General features: G+C 47.5%; 1 protein-coding gene and 1 pseudogene across 5 annotated transcripts in view; both read right to left on the reverse strand.

Annotated features, from left to right (window-relative positions):
• The window catches only part of PLEKHG5 (pleckstrin homology and RhoGEF domain containing G5), a gene marked incomplete at its 3' end in the record, with an annotated part of 102,060 nt that extends 85,837 nt beyond the window's left edge, over positions 1 to 16,223 (reverse strand). Inside the window, exon 1 of one of the 4 annotated variants that reach the window (XM_082229864.1) lies at positions 15,608 to 16,222. In XM_082229864.1, the coding sequence (XP_082085990.1) occupies positions 15,608 to 15,674 (67 nt within the window). In that variant the 5' untranslated portion in view covers positions 15,675 to 16,222. Of the gene's footprint in view, positions 1 to 4,804; positions 5,187 to 15,607 lie in introns of those variants that run through there. The other 3 variants (XM_082229862.1, XM_082229865.1, XM_082229863.1) reach the window with 3 other exon arrangements.
• On the reverse strand, positions 7,272 to 7,649 carry LOC309536697 (reactive oxygen species modulator 1 pseudogene; annotated as a pseudogene). The gene has a single exon. The product of its transcript is annotated as a reactive oxygen species modulator 1 pseudogene (transcript).
• Positions 16,224 to 18,906: the final 2,683 nt, after the last annotated feature.

Raw genomic sequence — 18,906 nt, forward strand, 5'->3', positions numbered from 1 at the left:
GGGCAGGCGCTGGGACCGAGCAGCGGGAGCGCACCCCGCCGCGGGGATTCGAACCGCCGACCTTTCGATCGGCAAGCCTTAGGCGCTGAGGCTTTAGCCCACAGCGCCACCCGCGTCCCTTCCTGGCAGGAAAAAGGTAATCAAGCCTATTGTTCCCTTCCAGTCTACCTGAGAAGCTCAGTGTGTAAAGAGATTTGAGCTTTCTCCATGCCGTGTACAACACTTTCAGCTTCTGCCATGTCCCTCTTACAAACCAGCCTTTCTTCTTGGTCGAGCCGCTCCTCCTACGTTCCCACAAGGGAAATTGCAGCAGTGATCAGAAATTCCACTGCCTTGGCAGGTTAGAAAGAGGCAGCGGAGCCCTCTGACTTTTCATCTACCCATCCTGCACCATCCATCCCAGTCCATGGCCTGCCAGTGGGAGGTCTGCTGCAGGACCAACTCCCTAGCGGTGCCAGCTGTCAGCTAAGGGAAGGCATCAGTCACAGCAAAGGGGGAGATGTTTACATCTAAGAGCAGCACCAGAGCTAAATATTTGTGTGAAGTCAAAGGGGGGGGGAATTAACTTGGTGTGGCAAAGTGTCCGGCCTCCTATGCAAACAGCAGTATGCACACTCACACCCACACTTTAAAAGGGATCAAAGCAGGGATGAGATTTTCAGAGCTGCAAAAAAAAAACCAACAAATCCAAGTCTTACCCAAAAGATTTGTCCTACCTCACTCCCACCTCCCCAAGAATAAAACTGAGAGGTGTGCTTTCCTCTTAATGTTGAAAAGTTTTAAAATAGGTCAGAATGAGGATGACGTGCCCTCATCTGCTTGAGCATTTTGGCTGCCCTTTCCTGGACCTTACCCAACTCTACAACATCCTTTTTCAGGTGAGGCAGCCAGAACTGCGCACTGGATCCCCCAAATCTCTTCTTCCATACATAAACTTACTGGTGGTGCCTGCTCACTCATATTGGCTAGTTGTAAAAGCCGCAAGGGTTTTCATAAGCCTGTTTTCAGCCGGTTTACAGAGGTGGAGCTTTGCAAAGCATCGGACAGCCTTCTAGCAAGCTTCCCAGGACCTCATGCTGGTTTCCAGAGCTTCCTGTCCCAGGACAACTTGCAGCTCTGACCTTCCATGCTGCACCTGCTCAGTACCTGACCTGCAGTTCTTCCAGAGGTATCTCGTTTCAAATGAAAATAGGCCTGCAGTTTCTAAGGCAGCCATTCTTAAAAGCTCTTGTTGTACATTGAAGATGACTGGTCTAGCTTTCGTCTCCTTTGCATGTATTAAATTGCACACACACAAACACACACAGAAAGAGATGGGGGGAAGGAGGGTGGATGAAAGCCTTCATTATTAACACACATCTGCTTCACAGCGACAAGCATGCATGGGGGCGAACTGGGCAAAGATGCCCAGGATTGGCGTGGGGGTGGGGAGTGTGTTCTTTGAAGCTGCCACTGCGGCTGCTGAAGAGGCAAGCTGCTAGTCAAGGGTGGGATATGTGGATTGCCTCTTCAGCATGCAAGGGAAGCTTCAAAAGGAAGCCGGAGGGTTTCTCTGTTATGGTTTCAGGATAGGATGGCCCATTACATGTTGGTAAAAAAAGGTAAAGGACCCCTGACAGTTAAGTCCAGTCGCGAACGACTCTGGGGTTGCGGCGCTCACCTCGCTTTATTGGCCAAGGGGGCCGGCGTACAGCTTCCGGGTCATGTGGCCAGCATGACTAAGCCGCTTCTGGTGAAACCAGAGCAGCACATGGAAATGCCGTTTACCTTCCTGCCGGAGAGGTACCTATTTATCTACTTGAACCCTAAATTGTTTGTTCCAGGCAACCCCAAGATCCTTGGATGGAAGAATATTTTAAACTGCTTTTAGAATGTTTTTTTTAAAAAAATAAAAATAAAAAACTGCAACTGATTTTACATATGTTTTTTATTTGAAGATTTCACAAAAATACAAAAAGCAACAAACATACATACCAAAAACCAACAAACAAAAAGAAAACTACAAACTATACATAAATGAAAACCAATACCATCAGATATACATTATTTTTTTTAATTGTAATTGATTCTGGAATGTTTTGATCTGTTTTAATAAAGCTTTTGCTTTTTTTGTTTTTGCTTCTTAAATTGTGCACCTCTTTGCTGCCCTAGGCTCCTTGGGGTGAAAGGGCGGGGTTCAAATTCAATATTACTACTACTAACGACAATGCAATAAGGTAAAAGAGAATGCCAATTTGCACACCGTAGGTTATGTGTTCAGCAGCAAGCATCCAAATAATAGGCTGCATCCAGCTACTCAGAGTAGATCTCCTGAAATCATGCTAAGTATTGAGTTGAGCTCCTGCAATTACAATAGTTATGCCCACTAATGCCATTGGGTGTACTCTGAGTAGGACCAACATCAGGGACAAACATATTACTGCTATCTAATTAAGAAATGCAATGCCTTTAACCAAGGCAATTACCAGGCGAGAGAGAGAGAGAGAGACACACGTGTGACCAGGTGCTGTTCACTGAAGATGGGCAACTTCAAAGAGGCCCCCCCTCCCTTCTCTCCTTTTTGATGGCTCCTTATCTTTAAACCCAGACTTTGAAAGAACAGCCTTCAAATAGAGGACACCTTCAGGCAGAGGACTCTCCTCCTGCCGCAGCCCTTCAAAACAGAGGACTGTCCTGTGCAAGTAGGACATACAGCCAGCACTCTATTTCAGGTACCAACCGGGGTCCACAAAAAGGATTGTGCAAGGTCAAACATGGTGTCGCTTACGGATGTTGGTGGACCACCATTAAGTAGTAGGCCAGGTTCAAGGTACTGGTAATGCAAAGCTCTCCAGATCAGGGTGTCCCAAACTTTGGTCTCCAGCTTTTTTTGGACTACAACTCCCATCATCCCTAGCTAGCAGGACCAGTGGTCAGAGATTATGGGAATTGCAGTTCAAAAACAGCTGGAGACCCATGTTTGGGAAAGACCCTCTCTAGAGCAGTGTTTCCCAACCGGTGTTCCGCGGCACACTACTGTGCCGTGAGACATTGGCTGGTGTGCCGTGGGAGGGAGGCGGGCGAGTCGGGCGGTGAGAGGCGGCGACGGCGAGGATCCGCGTCGAGCCGGGGGCGGCTCCGCGGTGGTGGTGCCGAGCGGCGGGGCAGCGCGTGCAAAAGGGAGGAGCGCGAGACAGCGGAGGAGGAGGAGGCCGGCATGTCCGGGCAGCAGCAGCAACAGCAGCAGCAGCAGCAACTCCCGGTGACGGCTCCTCAAGCCCCGCCGCCGCCCCCTCCTCCGCCCGCTATCGCCGCCACCACCACAACAGCCGCCGCTGCCTCAGTTGCCGCCGCCCCTCAGTCCCTCGCTCTGCTGCCTCCTCCCACCCCCAAAGCTTGGAGGTTCCCCGGCAAGGGGGAGGGAAAAAACTTTCACTTTCGTGCGTCCCTCCCGGCGTGACGCTGCGCGCTGACGTCACGGGGCTGTAATGGTGGTGTGCCGCGAGATTTTTTTCAGTAAACAGGTATGCCGTTGCCCAAAAAAGTTTGGGAAACACTGCTCTAGAGCTTGGGGTCAAGATACCAAACAGATCGTCTCAGTCCTGATAGATCCAACCAATCACTGAACGCTGCAGGAGACCTTGGCAGATACCGTCTCATCAGGAGGACCTTTCCACAGGACATGGGAATCAGGCTTTTCGTGTGGCAGCACCTGCCCTCTGGAACTCCTTCCCCTCACTATATGAGCCAAACGCCATCTCTACTGTCCTCAGAGCACCCATGGAAACACCTATAGAAAATTTAAATCTCAGTCTGTATCTGTGCTGGACTTGAAATTCTTTTTGATATAGACGCAATCCACAAATCATAGAATCATAGAATCATAGAGTTGGAAGAGACCACAAGGGCCATCGAGTCCAACCCCCTGCCAAGCAGGAAACACCATCAGAGCACTCCTGACATATGGTTGTCAAGCCTCTGCTTAAAGACCTCCAAAGAAGGAGACTCCACCATACATAAACCTCTCATCGTCCTTGGTCATTGACCATGCTGACAGGAGTCCAACAGCATTTGTAAGAACACAAGAAGAGCCTGTCTGGATCAGGCCAACGGCCAATCAAAGTCCAGCATCCTCTTCTTGCAGTGGCCAACCAGATGCACCCCAAAGAGAAACCCACAAACAGGACCTGAGTGCAACAGCAACTCTTCCCAACAACTGGTTTTCAGAAGCATTACTGCCTCCAGCTATGAAGGCAGAGCATAGCCATCACGGCTTGTAGCCTTACCCTCCATGAATTTGCCCAACCTTCTTTTAAACCCATCCAACTTGGTCCCAACTCTGAGGCTATCAGCTCAGCCCCTCAAAAGCAAACCCCAAGATTAGCAAGATTCTCCTCCTCTGCTCACATTGTTCTTTAAAGCTTTGTTTTCCTCTTTTCCTGCTATTATTTAGACAGGCACCACGTCCCGAAAGTGTGCAAGCCTCTGAACTAATCCTCATCCTTTCTGCAGCTGCTGTCCAAATATTTGGACAGTCGGCAGGACCCAGCAGCACCCAAACTTTGATTTTCAGCCGCCTGTTTACCAAACCTCACACTTTTGTTTAAAACTGTAAAACTCTTTTGTCCTGCAATAAAACAGCCCCGGCGCATCCTGGCAGGGGGAGGTAAAGGAAGCGGGGAAAGAAAGCAACTTCTTATTGTGGAAATAAATTGCCTAAGACTCTTAAAACTGTTTGCATAATTTTGGGTTGGCTCTGGGAAGCGAGCGCCAGGCTGGGTGACCTCATCCCTCGAGCTTTTGGCGCACAGGGCGCCTGACCTACCCTCCAGATCCTGTGTGATATCCAGAGTTGAACTCCACGAAAAGCGCTCCACTGTTGCGCATTCCAGCTCCGTCAAGTCCGCAGGGAGGGTCTCCAGTTCGTACGCCCCTCTTTTCTTCCAGTATAGAAACATTTTGCATAGAGGAATCCCAGAAGCGTAGCTTGTCCTTAAAGCTCAGTGGCCCAAAGGGAGATCCTCTCTCTCTCTGTCTCACCAGCCTGGGATGGTGGTGAGCGCAACATTTTTTAGCCCAAGTCCCATCCGCGGCTTGAGCCGTAGCCGGTCAGGATTGCACCTTAAGGAGCAGGTTCCGGCAGATGTACAGACAAGTGGCTCATTCATCCTGGTGAAATGGGAGGTTTCTGGGAGAGCAAAGAGCTTCTAAGAAACTGACCAATGTTCTGCACACCCAGCCGGACAAAGGGCCTTTTTCTCGTGCCTCCTACAGACATTTTACAAATTTCGCTTTCCATCATTTATGAAAGAGATCTCAGCCAAGGATACAAGACAGACTTATGGTGGGCATTTAAGAAAAAGAAAAAGAAATCTTGCTGGAAAGCAACCAAAATAAGGCGGTCTTGTCCCTACAATGAGATTTCGAAAGAAACAAGGAGTGTCGAAATCATACATGGGAAGAGAACCATTGTCTCCAAGGTGGGAGTCAGGCAGCTGATTTTAAATTTGATGCAGCAGATAATGAGAGAAAGGAGCATCATTGCGTCCCATGAGAACCCCAATTTCTTATCTCCCAATTAGAGAGGAATATTTTGATGCACACACAAAAACCTGTTTACCAGAAGAGTGACAGTCTAGTGCTGAACAGAAATGCTGACCCGAGACCAAGCATAATTGGTGGCGGGTTCCTGTAGCTCACTATGTGACCACAGACTAGTCAGCATCTCTCAGCATCACCTACCTACCTACCTACCTACCTCACAGAGTTGTTGGGAACAAAACCACGGAGACATCAGCGGGATTTGCATCAGCCATTCTTCCGGCCTCTTGCCAAAAGCTGTCACCTGTGCCTGCAGTCTCAGAGGTCAGGCAAGGATGGTGGGCTGCAGCAAAGTTTTGCAGAGAGCCACAAGCCAGGCATGATTGCAAGAGTCTTCCCTTGCCATTAATCTCAAGAGCTCTCATTTAGAGGCAGACTGCCTCTGAACATGGAGATTCCACCTAGGACATCATGGCTGTTGATCAACCATACTTCCTCCTAAACCTAAGCCAATGGCCATCACATCTTGTGGCAGAGAGTTACACAGTGTCAAGAAGTAGTACTTCTTTTTCTAGTATGTACAGTTTTCTAAATCTTTCTTCATATTCCACCTGTGCTTAGCCATTCCCACCACCACAACGCCCAAAACACTTTAGCAGTGCCTTTCCTCATAGGGGAAGTGCCCTTCAGTTTGGTATATAGCAAGGAATGTAACATTTGCAATTTAGTCTAATCATGGAACTGGAAACCTGGTGTGATCTTCAGCCTAGTTTCTTTGAGGATGTTAACGTTCTTCATCAGAAACTAGAAAACTTTCATAGAAAGGGTTTTTTGGGGTGGGGTGACAATTTACTACCTACCCCAAGCTGAAATTCCAATGTATATAAGTAAATGACTCCAAATGAGTTGTGTGTGCATGTAATAGAGGGAGAGAGATGAAAATAACTGAATTCTGTTTCCCTAGCTCAGTTTTCGCTTGAAAAACCTCATGGGACATTTTTTCCCCATTGGCCGGGATAAAAGGTACCCCCAAATACAGGACTCAGTAGAGAATTCCTTGGAGCATTTTTTCCCCATTCCATCATGCTTCTTCTTTTTTTTTCAGAAAAGAAAAATCTACACAGGTCCTTAAATATGCTTCTCTGGGTCAGTTTTATTAGAAAATGTTTACCCTCGCTCAGCATGTTACTACTGACAGCGGTAAAAACAAAACACGCCAAATGCAGAAAACTTAAGTGTAAATGGTAAGCAGTTGAAATTTGGCAACACTCTTTGCTACGATGCAGCTCACAATGCCCATGGGGACCGATGTCGCAGGTCTGCTTCTGGGTAAATTCAACCATGCAAAGTGCACCCAGGCTAGATTTTAAACACTTGTGGGGTTGTTGGGTTTGTTTTTTCCCCGCATACACACTTTTGTCCAATTTTATTCCACCTCCATAAACTTGAGATTTTTGCAAAAATTCAAGCCTCCCTGATTTGCCTTACATAATCACAGACAGAAGATTCCTTTGATAAACAATGGCTGATCTTGTAATAAACTAATCATACCCACACAGGAAACACTTGATACCAATTAAAAAGCAACTTCTAATAGGTATGATTCCTATAATTGATCATTTATTTGAGGTCACATCCACGGAGATTCATTGTATACAGAGATTCCATTGCTTCTAAATCTCCACCGCCTGCCACGTTTGTTATGGAGAAAAAGATTTACAAACTCTTGCTACAGCAATAAAGGCCAAAACTTGTTTTGATGGATTATTCAATCCTGGTGCAGAGATTTTTATTCTTCTACATAGCAGAACGTCCAACTTGCAGGGGCACTGGTCTTCGTGATAGAAAAGTAACATTAACAGCGGATTCCCATGCCAATTGCCATAAATGTCCCAAAAGTTCCACCACTCTGCATCATGGTTTTGCCAGCACCACCCATCAGTTCTCGCCCTCTCATGCCAAACCCGAGACAAGAAAATGTGCCGAACAGTGCACCTGCTGCCATACCAACAGCAAAGCCCATCATGAAGCCCATTTTCACTCTGTCAAAGCAACTGGGTTGGGATTGGCCATATGGTCCCACTGTCACAGGCATCCTGGACCACCTCACTCTCTGGGCTCGCCTGCAAACAGCCTTTGTCCTGCTTCTTCCCTCATCCCCTCTCACCTTGGCCACTCCGTGCTTCGTTCCACCCCTGTGGGGTTGTTTTTTTTTTTGTTTTTTTTTAGTAAGAAGGTCTTTATCACTTGTCAGCTCTCACATACACACCCCGCACATGCACACCCCACTCTGAAGCAGGAATGCCCACTGAGGCAAAAGTCTTTTTAACTTTTACAAAGCTTCTTCTCCCAAGGAATAGGCTACTCTCTCTCTCTCCCCCGATTCCTCCCTTCCCTTTTGCGGAGTGGAATAGCCTTATAGCACACTGCAGGGTTTGCAAGTGGCATGTGGTTTGAGGGCTCTTTGAAGCTTGCTCTGATAAATCCTCAAAAGTCAAGATTAAAGGGAAGGATTTTAAGAAGGTGGAACTGCAGGAGGCTCAGCCCATTCCCTGAAATTATACCTCTGCCAGCTTCCCATCACAGGCCTGGGTTGGGGGCTTCCGTCCCACTTCCAGGAAAGAAAGAAAGAAAGAAAGAAAGAAAGAAAGAAAGAAAGAAAGAAAGAAAGAAAGAAAGAAAGAAAGAAAGAAAGAACACTTCCTACCCCAGCTGGCTGCCCCACAGACCTGCCCTCTTCTATGGACCTGGCTTGCTGCCCACCAGACAATTTGACATGCTCCTCCAAGTCAGCCACTTTTTTTTCCATCTGTTGACTCAGCCGCCCAAAATGAGTTTTTGGCAATTGAACTCGCCTTTGCTGGTTTTGTACAGACTTGGATTCTACAGCTGGTTTTCCTTTTCGACCCGATGCTTCAGCACGCCCAGAAATACAGGCAGCATCCATGTGCAAAGGGAGGGGGCGCAAAACTGGGCGGTGGGGTGGCATGGGGAAATGTGCAGAGGGAGAGAGGAAAGGGGCACCAGGGCTTTTGCTGAGGGATGAGAAGCTGCGTGCACCGAGTTGCTTTCCTTTTACTCTAGCACATACTCACCTGCCCAGGTGGGAGGTAAAGAGAAGGATCTGTGCAAACAGACTGGGCACAACCAAGTCTCCCTCTTGTTCCACACGCCTAATTAAATCCCTTTTTTTCTATTTAACTTGCAAAGGTCACTGGAAACAAGGCTCATCTATCAGAGGAATCACAATGCTCTTTGGCATCAGAGGCGGGTGTTTGTTCTGAAAGGGCCAACCTGTCTCCAACCTGTCTCCAATAGCTCTTTCTTTCTTTCTTTCTTTCTTTCTTTCTTTCTTTCTTTCCCTTGAAAATGGACCCAGAACTTATTTTTGGCTCATAGAAGATAAACTGCTAGGCAGAAGCAGAGGAGCGGCTGACACCCAAGGCTTCTTACCCACCACAAAAATTAAGCAGGCTTGAAGATCCATCTACCTCATTGTTCTGTCCTTCCACACTGGCAAGCCAAGGTAGCTTTGCACATCCGCTGATCTATGGGCTTTATGGAGGCAACAGCCCACCCCTGCTGCTTGCCTCCAGCATCGGCCCTGTACAGGTAGACTGCCTCTAAACATGGAGGCCCCATGCTTAGCTCTGCAAGGATGATTGCCCAGGCTGGCCTTCAGGCTGTACACATGAGAAGCATCTCCAACTCCCCATCGCTCAGCCTAGACACTGAGGTCCTCTTCCAAGGACCTTCTGCCTGTTCCCTCGCCGTGAGAAGTGAAGCTATGGGGAGCCAGGCAGAGGGCCTTCTTGACAGTGGCACCCACCCTGTGGAATGCCCCTCCCATCAGATGTCAAGGAGATAAAGAACTACACAACTTTTAGAAGACATCTGAAGGCAGCCCTGTATCGGGAAGTTTTTAATGTTTGATGTTCTGCAGTGGTACCTCGGGTTAAGAACTTAATTCGTTCTGGAGGTCTGTTCTTAACCTGAAACTGTTCTTAACCTGAGGTACCACTTTAGCTAATGGGAACTCCTGCTGCCGCCGCACGATTTCTGTTCTCATCCTGAGGTAAAGTTCTTAACCCAAGGTACTATTTCTGGGTTGGCGGAGTCTATTATTATTATTAGTTCTCCCGTGCTCCAACCTGGTGATATCCCCTTCTTTCTGTACAATTCACAGCACAGAAATCGGAATTGTGTGCAGCAGTGTCCTTCGCTGGGCTTCGTTGAGAAGCAGATTCTTGCTGTTCCCTCTCAGCCACCGCCCCCCGCTCCCCCTTTCAGCAAAGGTTTCTGGAAGGAGAACCTCCTGGCAGGCAAGAGCACCAGACTGTAGCCTGGAACGAACAAGCTGCAGCCATCCTGCCTTTTAAAACACCTCAGCCCGAATGGATGGAAACTCTGACAAGACCCCGGCATTCCTCATCAAGCAGCAAAGGAAGACAGAGAAGGGGAGAGGGTTGAACTCACAGAGAAAAGTGGTCCTTGGAGCCAAATGGCTTGCAAAGCCAGAAGTGGGGGGTGGAATCACAGGAGCTGGAAGGGATCCAAAATGTCATCTTGTCCAAGGTTGTGTCCAAGGTAAAGGATGCTTTGGGAGCCACTCTGAGCCACCTTCTCTGGCCTCACGCTGAACCCCTACTCCCAGCCTCCTTGGCCCACACTTAAGAGGTCAAGTTTCGCAGCCCAAAAGCACATCATTTATTTCTTTATTTAATTTCTACCCCACCTTTCTCTCCAAGGGGCTCAGTGTGGGGTGGCAACAATTCTCAGCTGGCTTTGGGGTTTTTGGGGCCCTGATCAGAAGGAAAGGGGTGTGGAGCTGGCCGTAAATAAGTTAGCCAGAGCGCCCCTCCTGGATGTCCAATGAAACTGAATGTTGGAAGGTTCGGGGCAGACAAGAGAAATGACTTTTTCATGCAGTTAAACTGTGGAACTCACTCCCACTGGAGACAGGGATGGCCACACCAAACTAGATGGCTTTAAAAGAGGATTCGACAAATTCATGGGGAGAGGGTTGTTGATGTCAACTGGGGCACGTTTTTGGCCACTGTGAGGACTGAAAAAGAGCCACAAGCATTGCTGCTTGTTGAAAGAAAGAAAGACGAAGTCTAACGTCCAGATCAAGGGAAGTTATAGTGCCACTTTATTCTGCCTTGTTCAGAGTCCACTTGGAGATTCTGGGCACCCCTGTTTAAGACGGATACTGACAAGCAAGGCGACTGGGATGATCAAGGGTCTGGAAACCAAGGCCTATGAGGAATAGTCGAGGGAGTTGGGTATGTTTAGCCTGGAGAAGAGAAGACTGAGAGATGACATGAGAGCCATCTTCAAATATTTGAAGGGCTGCCACATGGAAGATGGAGCAAATTTGTTTTCTGCTCCTCCAGAAGGTAGGACCTGAGCCAATAGATTCAGATGATAAGAAAGGAGATTCAGACTAAACATTAGGAAGAACTTTCTGTTGGTAGAACTGTTTGAGAGTGGAACAGGTAACCTCAGCAGGTGGTGGAGTCTCATCCGCTGGAGGTTTTTCAACAGAGGTTGGATGGCCATCTGTCAAGGATTCCTGTATTGCAGGGGGTTGGACTAGATGACCCTGGGATCCCTTCCAACTCTACAATTGTATGAAAAGCCACCCATCATCATATTTATTTATTTAGATTCATACACCACCTGATTGTAAAAAAAACCAACCCTCAAGGTTTACAAAAAAGATATAGTTACCAGTAAGAATAATTTAAGACTTTCAAAAAGCTAAAATAACAAACTGAAAACAGATTAAAACTACATCAACTTTCTAAATTTCTGGGTAGCCCTATCTAAAAAAAATGTTTCTAGCAGGTGCCAAAAAAAAAGGAGTATGGCAATATCAAATGGCAAGGAGTTCCCAAGGCATCTACTGCTTAATGGGCCTGCATCTCTGATTCCTTTAAGTACCTAGCAACACCCTGAAAGGGGGTGGGGTGGGGGACACATACATGGAATGATAATATTTTAGCCTCAATAACCTCAGGAGCTTTCAGCGTGTTTCCCCAGTCCAGACCTGATAACACTCTGTATACCCGACTGCACTGGCTCTCTTCTGCTCCTTAAGGCAGCCGTCTCCTCGGGAGGACACAGCGCTTGCTCTAAATCTCCTGCTATTTTTTTCCACTTGCAGAGAAATAGCAGAAAGCCAGCTGTGCTAAAACCAGAGTGTCTGTGTGCAAGGGGCGGGGGGGGGAGGCGGAGGCTGTTGGCAACGAGAGCTTGCCTGAACAGTGCCAGGTCCTGGGAAACTTGCGTGAGAAGCCGCACCGCGAAAAACCTCAAGCTTTTTCAGCCTGTTAAAAATAAAAAAGGGGGAGGTAAAAAAAATAAAATGTTTCTTGTGGTTGTGATGAGCACCATCCAGACCCTTGGCTTTGCCCTGGTGTGGATTACGTTCTCAGAGCAAAAAGCAAAACACAGGTCCCCATCCCCACGCACACATTCGTATCTGCGGCTCTGGCATCGAAAGGGGGTTGGACTAGATGACCCTTGGCGTTCCTTTGCAGCCCTGCCATTCTATGATGCCATGAAGCCACCAGCAACGATGTTTCTTAGGTTCATCCTACCTCACTTAAAACCCACCCAAGTGTCCTGACATGGCACCGGATCAGGTCCATCTTAACACCACTGGTGGCAAGACGAACGCCTTTTCTATTCTAAGCAACTCAAAATGGCAGGAATGTTAAACTCATTTCGGCCTGGAAGGAGAATTTAGGGAAGGGCCTTGGCTTGGGAGTGGAGCACCTGTTTAAAAAATGTAGATGGTCCCAGGCTCATTGCAGGGGGCTGGGCTGGATGACCCTTTGGGGTCCTCCCAACACTACAATTCTGTGATTTGTTCTCCAATGGCATCTCCAGTTAGGCTGGCGAAGGCTGCCTGCCCTGAAACCCTGGGGAGTAGCTGCCAGTCTGTGCAAACAGTATTAAGCTAGATGAACCAATGGTTTGCCTCGTAAGCTTCCCATGAGCTGCAAGCTCTTTACAAAGGGACCACCAATCAGGACTGTCCTGAGGAAAAGAAAGATGGTGTCCCTGCATTCCAAGTAGGAAAAGAATTCAATCTTTTCTCAGCTCTGGCAATAGGATGGCATCTTCCACTCCTCTTGAAGCCAGCAGGGCCACAGCTCCTTTAATAGCTTGGGGGGGGGGGCTCCTCAGCCCACAGGATCTAATTGCTTGAGGGAGCTGCTTCATTCAGGGGAATGGCTGGGCTGCTCATTGGCCAGTCCTTGGGACGTTCGCCTAGCCGAGGCAGGTCTGGGTTGCACTGTGTTCTATTTCCATTTCTTGTCCAAAATGTCTGCATTATATTTCAGCTTTCACACAATGTAAAAGCCTTTTCCAGAAAACTAATGGAACCTAGGGCATGTCTAGTGCTAATTTCCGTGCGATTTGGTTCCAGGAAAAAAATTAATCCGTCTGCAGCGCCTTGAACCTTGGAAAATCATGAGAGTAAAGTGACGAGATTTGGGGAGGTTATACATTTCTTTCCTGCAATTTTCACGGGGGTGGGGAATCTTGCGGGTGGGGGGGGAGAGAAGAGGAGCAGGCATGTGTGAAAAGTGGGGAGGGACATTGTCCAATGGCAGAGCCATCATTGTGCCACACCATGCCCACTGGCGTGAACGAAATTTAACACCGCATGCTGGTATATTTGGTCTGAAAGCCACCGTTGCAGAACACAATGGGTACTGCAGCGTGAAAGGAATGTTAGAAAATGGGACAGAAGCTCTACCGCTGTAATCAGGAAATCTAAGGGAATTTCCCCCATGACTGAATGCAGCCCTGGGTGGAGAATGGTGCTCTTGAGACGTTCCCTGGCATCTCAAAATGGGGAGAAGTTGCCTCTTGCTTTTGCCCTGGGTTCAGCAGTGCAAGGGGAAGGGGGTGTCACCTGGATTCCCTGCCTTGATCACCAACATTTCTTGGGTCTGAGAGAAGAAGGGAGTGGGTAGAGAGGAGGAGGAGGAGGAGGAGGAGGAGGAGGAGGAGGAGGAGGAGGAGGAGGAGAAGAAGAAGAAGAAGAAGAAGAAGAAGAAGAAGAAGAAGAAGAAGAAGAAGAAGAAGAAGAAGAAGAAAACAGCTAATGAAAACATTTAAGGACTGCTTCATTCCTGAGAGGCACAAAAACGAACAGCATTTCCCTATAATAGGGAAGGAAATGATTTGGGAGAATAAAGCAGGCAGGGTGAACCCTTTTCCAGCTGGCTAATTTATCAGTGTCTCCTTTGCTTATTTTAGGGGGGGGGGAATGCTCAGAACAGTTTGTTTTGTCTGTCCTAGTTGCCAAAGAGGTAGCCAGGGTTATATAATCTCCAGTTCTCTCCCACTTCTGGCTCAGAATTGCTGCATTATCAAAAGCCACATACTTGGTTTCATACGTAAAGGAGGGAACTCGATGTTTATGCGGGGTAGGGGGGCACTGGGTCTCATCTGGACCCCTGGGGAGCCACTGCTGGTTAGTAGTGCTAAATAGGATGGCTGCATTCTTGGGAGTTACGGGGATCTCAGCAGAGTCTATAGTTTTCATTGGCCACTGTACACTGTTGTTTTCCCAGAGCAAGGCTGAAGGGCTAGTGAGATAAGCTTGCCACTGGCCTGCCCAAGCAGAAACCCAGGCAAAGGGGTCTTTAGCCCTCTCCCCTCCAGTGGGAAAAGAAACTGATTTTGGCCACAACTTTTGTCATAGGAACACAGGATAAGTAAAGGAGGGACCCATGATAGAGGTGTATAAAATTAGATACGAGGTGGGGGAAGTGAACAGTTTTTCTTCCTCTCTAATAATACTAGAGCCCAGCAGAGTCATCTGAGGAAGAAGAATATTCAGGACAACATGAAGTACCGCCAACTTGGATGGCTTTATTAAGGTGATTACACAAATACCTGGCGGATGGGGCTATCAAAGGCTAGTCAAAAAGGCCTTATGCTTCCTCCAGGGCAGGAGGCGGAATACCCGTGAATACCAGCTGCTTGGAATCGCAGGTGAGGAGTCTGCTGTTACACTCAGGCTTGCAGGCTTTCCAGAATCATCTGTTTGGCCACAGTGTAAGAGAGGATGGATGACGGACAGCTAGGCCTTTGGATGGGTCCCAAAGGATATTGCTACAATTTTAGAGGGGTCAGTGTGTATGATACCCATGGGCCCCTTCCAAACCTGTGATCCTGTATAGGTGAGGCTAGAATCTATAAGAGGAAAACAGCCCAACCCGATTCATTGTTAAGGCAATGATTGAGTGCTGCCATTTCTATTAGAAAGAGGTTGTTCTGTTGTCATAGAGACAAATGGGGGCAAGATCCATCACCTAGCTGGAAGTGACATCAGTTTGTAAGGTAGAAGAACAAGAGACAAGAGGTTGTGTTGTTTGGCTGTGCTGTAAGCTGGAGATGCAGAGGCATGCCTTGCTCTGTGCTGGACCCAAAGCTGTGACTTGGGGCTACCTTGGGACCCTAATGGGGAAGCAAGATCTGTTTGGGAGTTAATGATGTGCCCCTCCATCCTATGCTCAGGTTGTAGATACATGCAAATAAAACCATACATCCTAATGACACCAGTCTCTGTTGACCTTCATGCCAAGAAACCAAACCCTGGGTAAGCACAGGCACCCCTAGTCTCTCACTGCTCCGTTTGGAGTCCGAGAAGCAATATCATCATCTGCAAGGAACTCAAGGAACTTTTAAACTATGGCACTGTGCCCCCTTGTGCATGTCAGTGATGTGGCGTGCATGGCAGAAGAAAACCTGAACTGGCAGTAAAGAACTCAAGGAGCAGCCCTGCTGGATGAGACAAAAGGCCCCATGGAGCCCCACAACCCATTTCCTGCAGGGGCCACCAAGATATCTCAATAAAACCCACCAGCCAGGCATGAAAGGAAGAGCCTTCCCGTTTGCCCGTAGCACCAGTTATTTCAGGTGTAGACTGCTCCTGAACATGGAAGACCCATTCCAGGCTGAAGACCTTACAGTCACAAAACACCAGGCTGCATCTAACTGTCCTGAAGCAGCAGATCTCCCCCCACCCCAAGCCTATATCATGACTGTTAGCACTTACTTGTTCCCAAGCGCAGGTTGAGCCAGGTGCGAGGTGGGGAGCCATACTTGGTCAGGACCGAGTTCATCCCCTTGCCTCTCGCGGAGCCAGAGTCCCAGGGGGAGCAGTGGGTGGGTGGGTTGGCAGATAGCAGTCCACAGAGCAGAAGCAGTCACAGCACCACAAAGCAAAGAGATCAAAACAGAAAGGGACTCAACGCTGCTCTGCACCCTTCAGGAAGGGAGTGAGAAAGCCCTGGTGCTCGGCAGCCAGACTCCCACCGCTCAAGCTTTTCCACTCAGACGGCGAGAGCAAAGTATGCGCCTCTTGGCCTCCTCCACGTTTCTTTCTTTCCAGAGCCGAGAGCCTCCCTTGGGCGTTGTATATTTTACCACCGGCTTCCTAGGGTTGTCCGTTTCATGTGCCTTCGCCGTCTGGATTCCCGCTTCTGGGCCTTCCCCCTTCCTGGCAGGCGGCCACACACCTCCACCCCCACCGAAAACGAACTCGGCAACCAAGCCGTCTCTCCAGCCTTGGTGCCCACCAGGTGGGGGGAGAACTTCCAAAGTGTTATTCCACGGCTCAGTTTTGCTACTCCTCCAAGCCTGCCCGGTTTATTTTATTGCACTGGATTTAGCTCTCACTCTCTTACCCACAACCCGCCATGCAAACAAATCAGCCAGCGAAGCAAAGTCCCTTAGAAAAGCTCAAGGCACAGGCCACTGAGCATCAGGCAGGCAGGACCGGTTGCTACAGCAACCAGCTACTCAGAACCAACTAAGGGAAGCACCACCGCACCCCTGATTTCATCTCCCCCACCCCACCCCGGTGCCCGATTATTTCAGATTCAAAGGCTTGTGCAGCTCGTTCCACAGGCCTATGGACATCTGTGCTTTTCTGTCTCTGATAAGATACATTTAAAACTTTGGCTGCCTCAGACCCTGATATTTCATATGTGATTTCCAATCCCCTCCCCACCCGTCTAAAGCACTGCACAGATGGCGTCCATATTTACCCTAGCCACTGTTCAGGGTAGATTGTCAGCCAAAGCTTTTCCTGTGCAGCCAGACTTGGCCATATGGGGAGAATTAAGAACACATTAAGCTAACACTTTAACTCTTTCGGCTGCCAACGGCGTGACGTATGCGGGCCTCAGCCAATGAGAACGCCCCGGGTTGCGAACCCCAACACAAAGCCCTCCCATTTCAAGAAAACAAAAACTGGTAAAGTTCATCTTTTCCCCGTAGGTTGCTCTCACACAAAAAGGAATAGTTAAATGGGGATGAAGGAATGGATTTCCTGTGGTCTCTCTGAATTACTTAAAAGTGGCTTTAAGGTAGCTTGAATCGTAAATTCTCCCACCCCAAGGGAGATCTGAGCTGGGACGATTTGTAAATAGAATACATCAGGTGCTGTTTCACATAGTACGTATTGAACAGGAAAAGCAGCAATTCCAGGACACTCCGTTACCAATCTTAAGGCAGTACAAAATAATTTCTATTGTCAGAACTTCAAATGGGAGACAGCAGCAGAAAACGGCTGGATTGCAATTCGTCAAGAGGTCCTAGGCTATCAACTTGTGAACCAAATCAGGATGAAGGGTTGGAGCCATACTGCCAAGTAGACCTATTGGAATTAATCAATATGGCTAACCTTATGGCTGTTGATTTCAATGGGTTTACTCCAACTAGAATTTAGCTGGATACAACCCAAAAGGGTGTTTGTTTTTATCACTACACTACATGTGTCAATTAGCTTATCAATCACCAGGGTTTCTCTGCTGTCACCAGAGATGAAGGGAAAATTGCACTTTAATGAGAAACTGCTTAATTTGCACCACGAAAGCTGCACTTCTCAAATTTTTCAGTTTGCAGTTTTCCAAACAATATGAACAAAAATGCATATATCTTAGGGGAAAATGTGTGTTTTAAAAAGCATATACTAGTGAAAATAAAATTCACAAATGATATCAGGGAAACAGCTTGCAAAAGTGTGCATTTAGTCAAAACCGCAAATGAAAATGAATTTCCTATAAGAAATCTGCACTAAAATGCTGATGAATTTTCATGAGGATCTTTAAAAATAATAAAAAAACAACTGCTGAAGAAATGTGGAGAAGTAAATTTAACAATGGGGGTGTGTGTGAGAAACTTTCAACAGAAATTGACGTTTATGCCCATCATCAATGTAATTTGCTTTTATCACTGACTTGTTTCACATTTCGTTCCTCTCTGACTTCACTTCCTTCCATTCCCCCACCTGCCCATATGCTACACATATGCCTTTCAATTTAGGCATCTGATGAAGCACACCCTGTTGCATGAAAGCTTGAGCCATGATAGATCAGTGCTCAAAACCAAAGATCAGTGCTAGAAACCATTGTTCTAGGCGCATTTTGTGACAGGGAATTTCATTAGTGCAAGTAGTTTCTGAGTTCTGGGTGCAGTATTGTACCTAAGATTTCAGATTAAAACAGCAGAGCGGAAGGAAAGGAGGAGCTCTTTCTACCTCTCCATTTCTAGCTACTCTCTGAAGACTGGGGAAGAGACCCTTTTAAGAAAATTAGGGAGGTGGGCAGGGGAAGGACTAGACCATATGAAAAATGAACACAATATTTTAGCTGCAGTTCATTCATTTTCAGCCTTGCATTCTTGTCATATAAAAAAAAGTGGGCCTAGACATTCTGTTGCTGCACCTGTAACCTAGGTTTAAGGTACCATTTAGCACATAGATTTCATATCTCTGTTTCGAACACTGTAATAGATTTATTGGTACCTAAGTTTCAGCAAGATTCTTTGTTTCACATAATATGGGATCCAGAATCAGTGCTTTCCAGAGGGTTTGTTTTGAAGACTAGCAGATTTATTGTAACCTAAGCTTTCACGGAGTAGAGCCCATGTTATCAGAGGAATGAAGATGCTCTAGTCAAAAGTGGATGACAACATAAATTTAATAAATAATGCTGCTGCTGTTGAGTCCTCTGCATCCTATTATCATTGGCTAATACAACATCTTAAAAACTGTAAGTTCCTCATCCCTATCCAAAAGGTATACAGTGGTACCTCAGGTTAAGAACTTAATTTGTTCCGGAGGTCTGTTCTTAACCTGACACCATTTTAGCTAATGGGGCCTCCCGCTGCCGCTGCGCTGCCACCGCATGATTTCTGTTCTCATCCTGAAGCAAAGTTCTTAACCTGAGGTAATACTTCTGGGTTACCAGAGCCTTTAACCTGAAGTGTCTGTAACCTGAAGCGTCTGTAACCCGAGGTACCACTGTAGATGACTGCATCCAGCTGTGCACTGATGCCTGTTCACACAAA

This window comes from Podarcis vaucheri (assembly GCF_965113315.1).
Source record: "Podarcis vaucheri genome assembly, chromosome: 7".
Classification (NCBI taxonomy): domain Eukaryota; kingdom Metazoa; phylum Chordata; class Lepidosauria; order Squamata; family Lacertidae; genus Podarcis; species Podarcis vaucheri.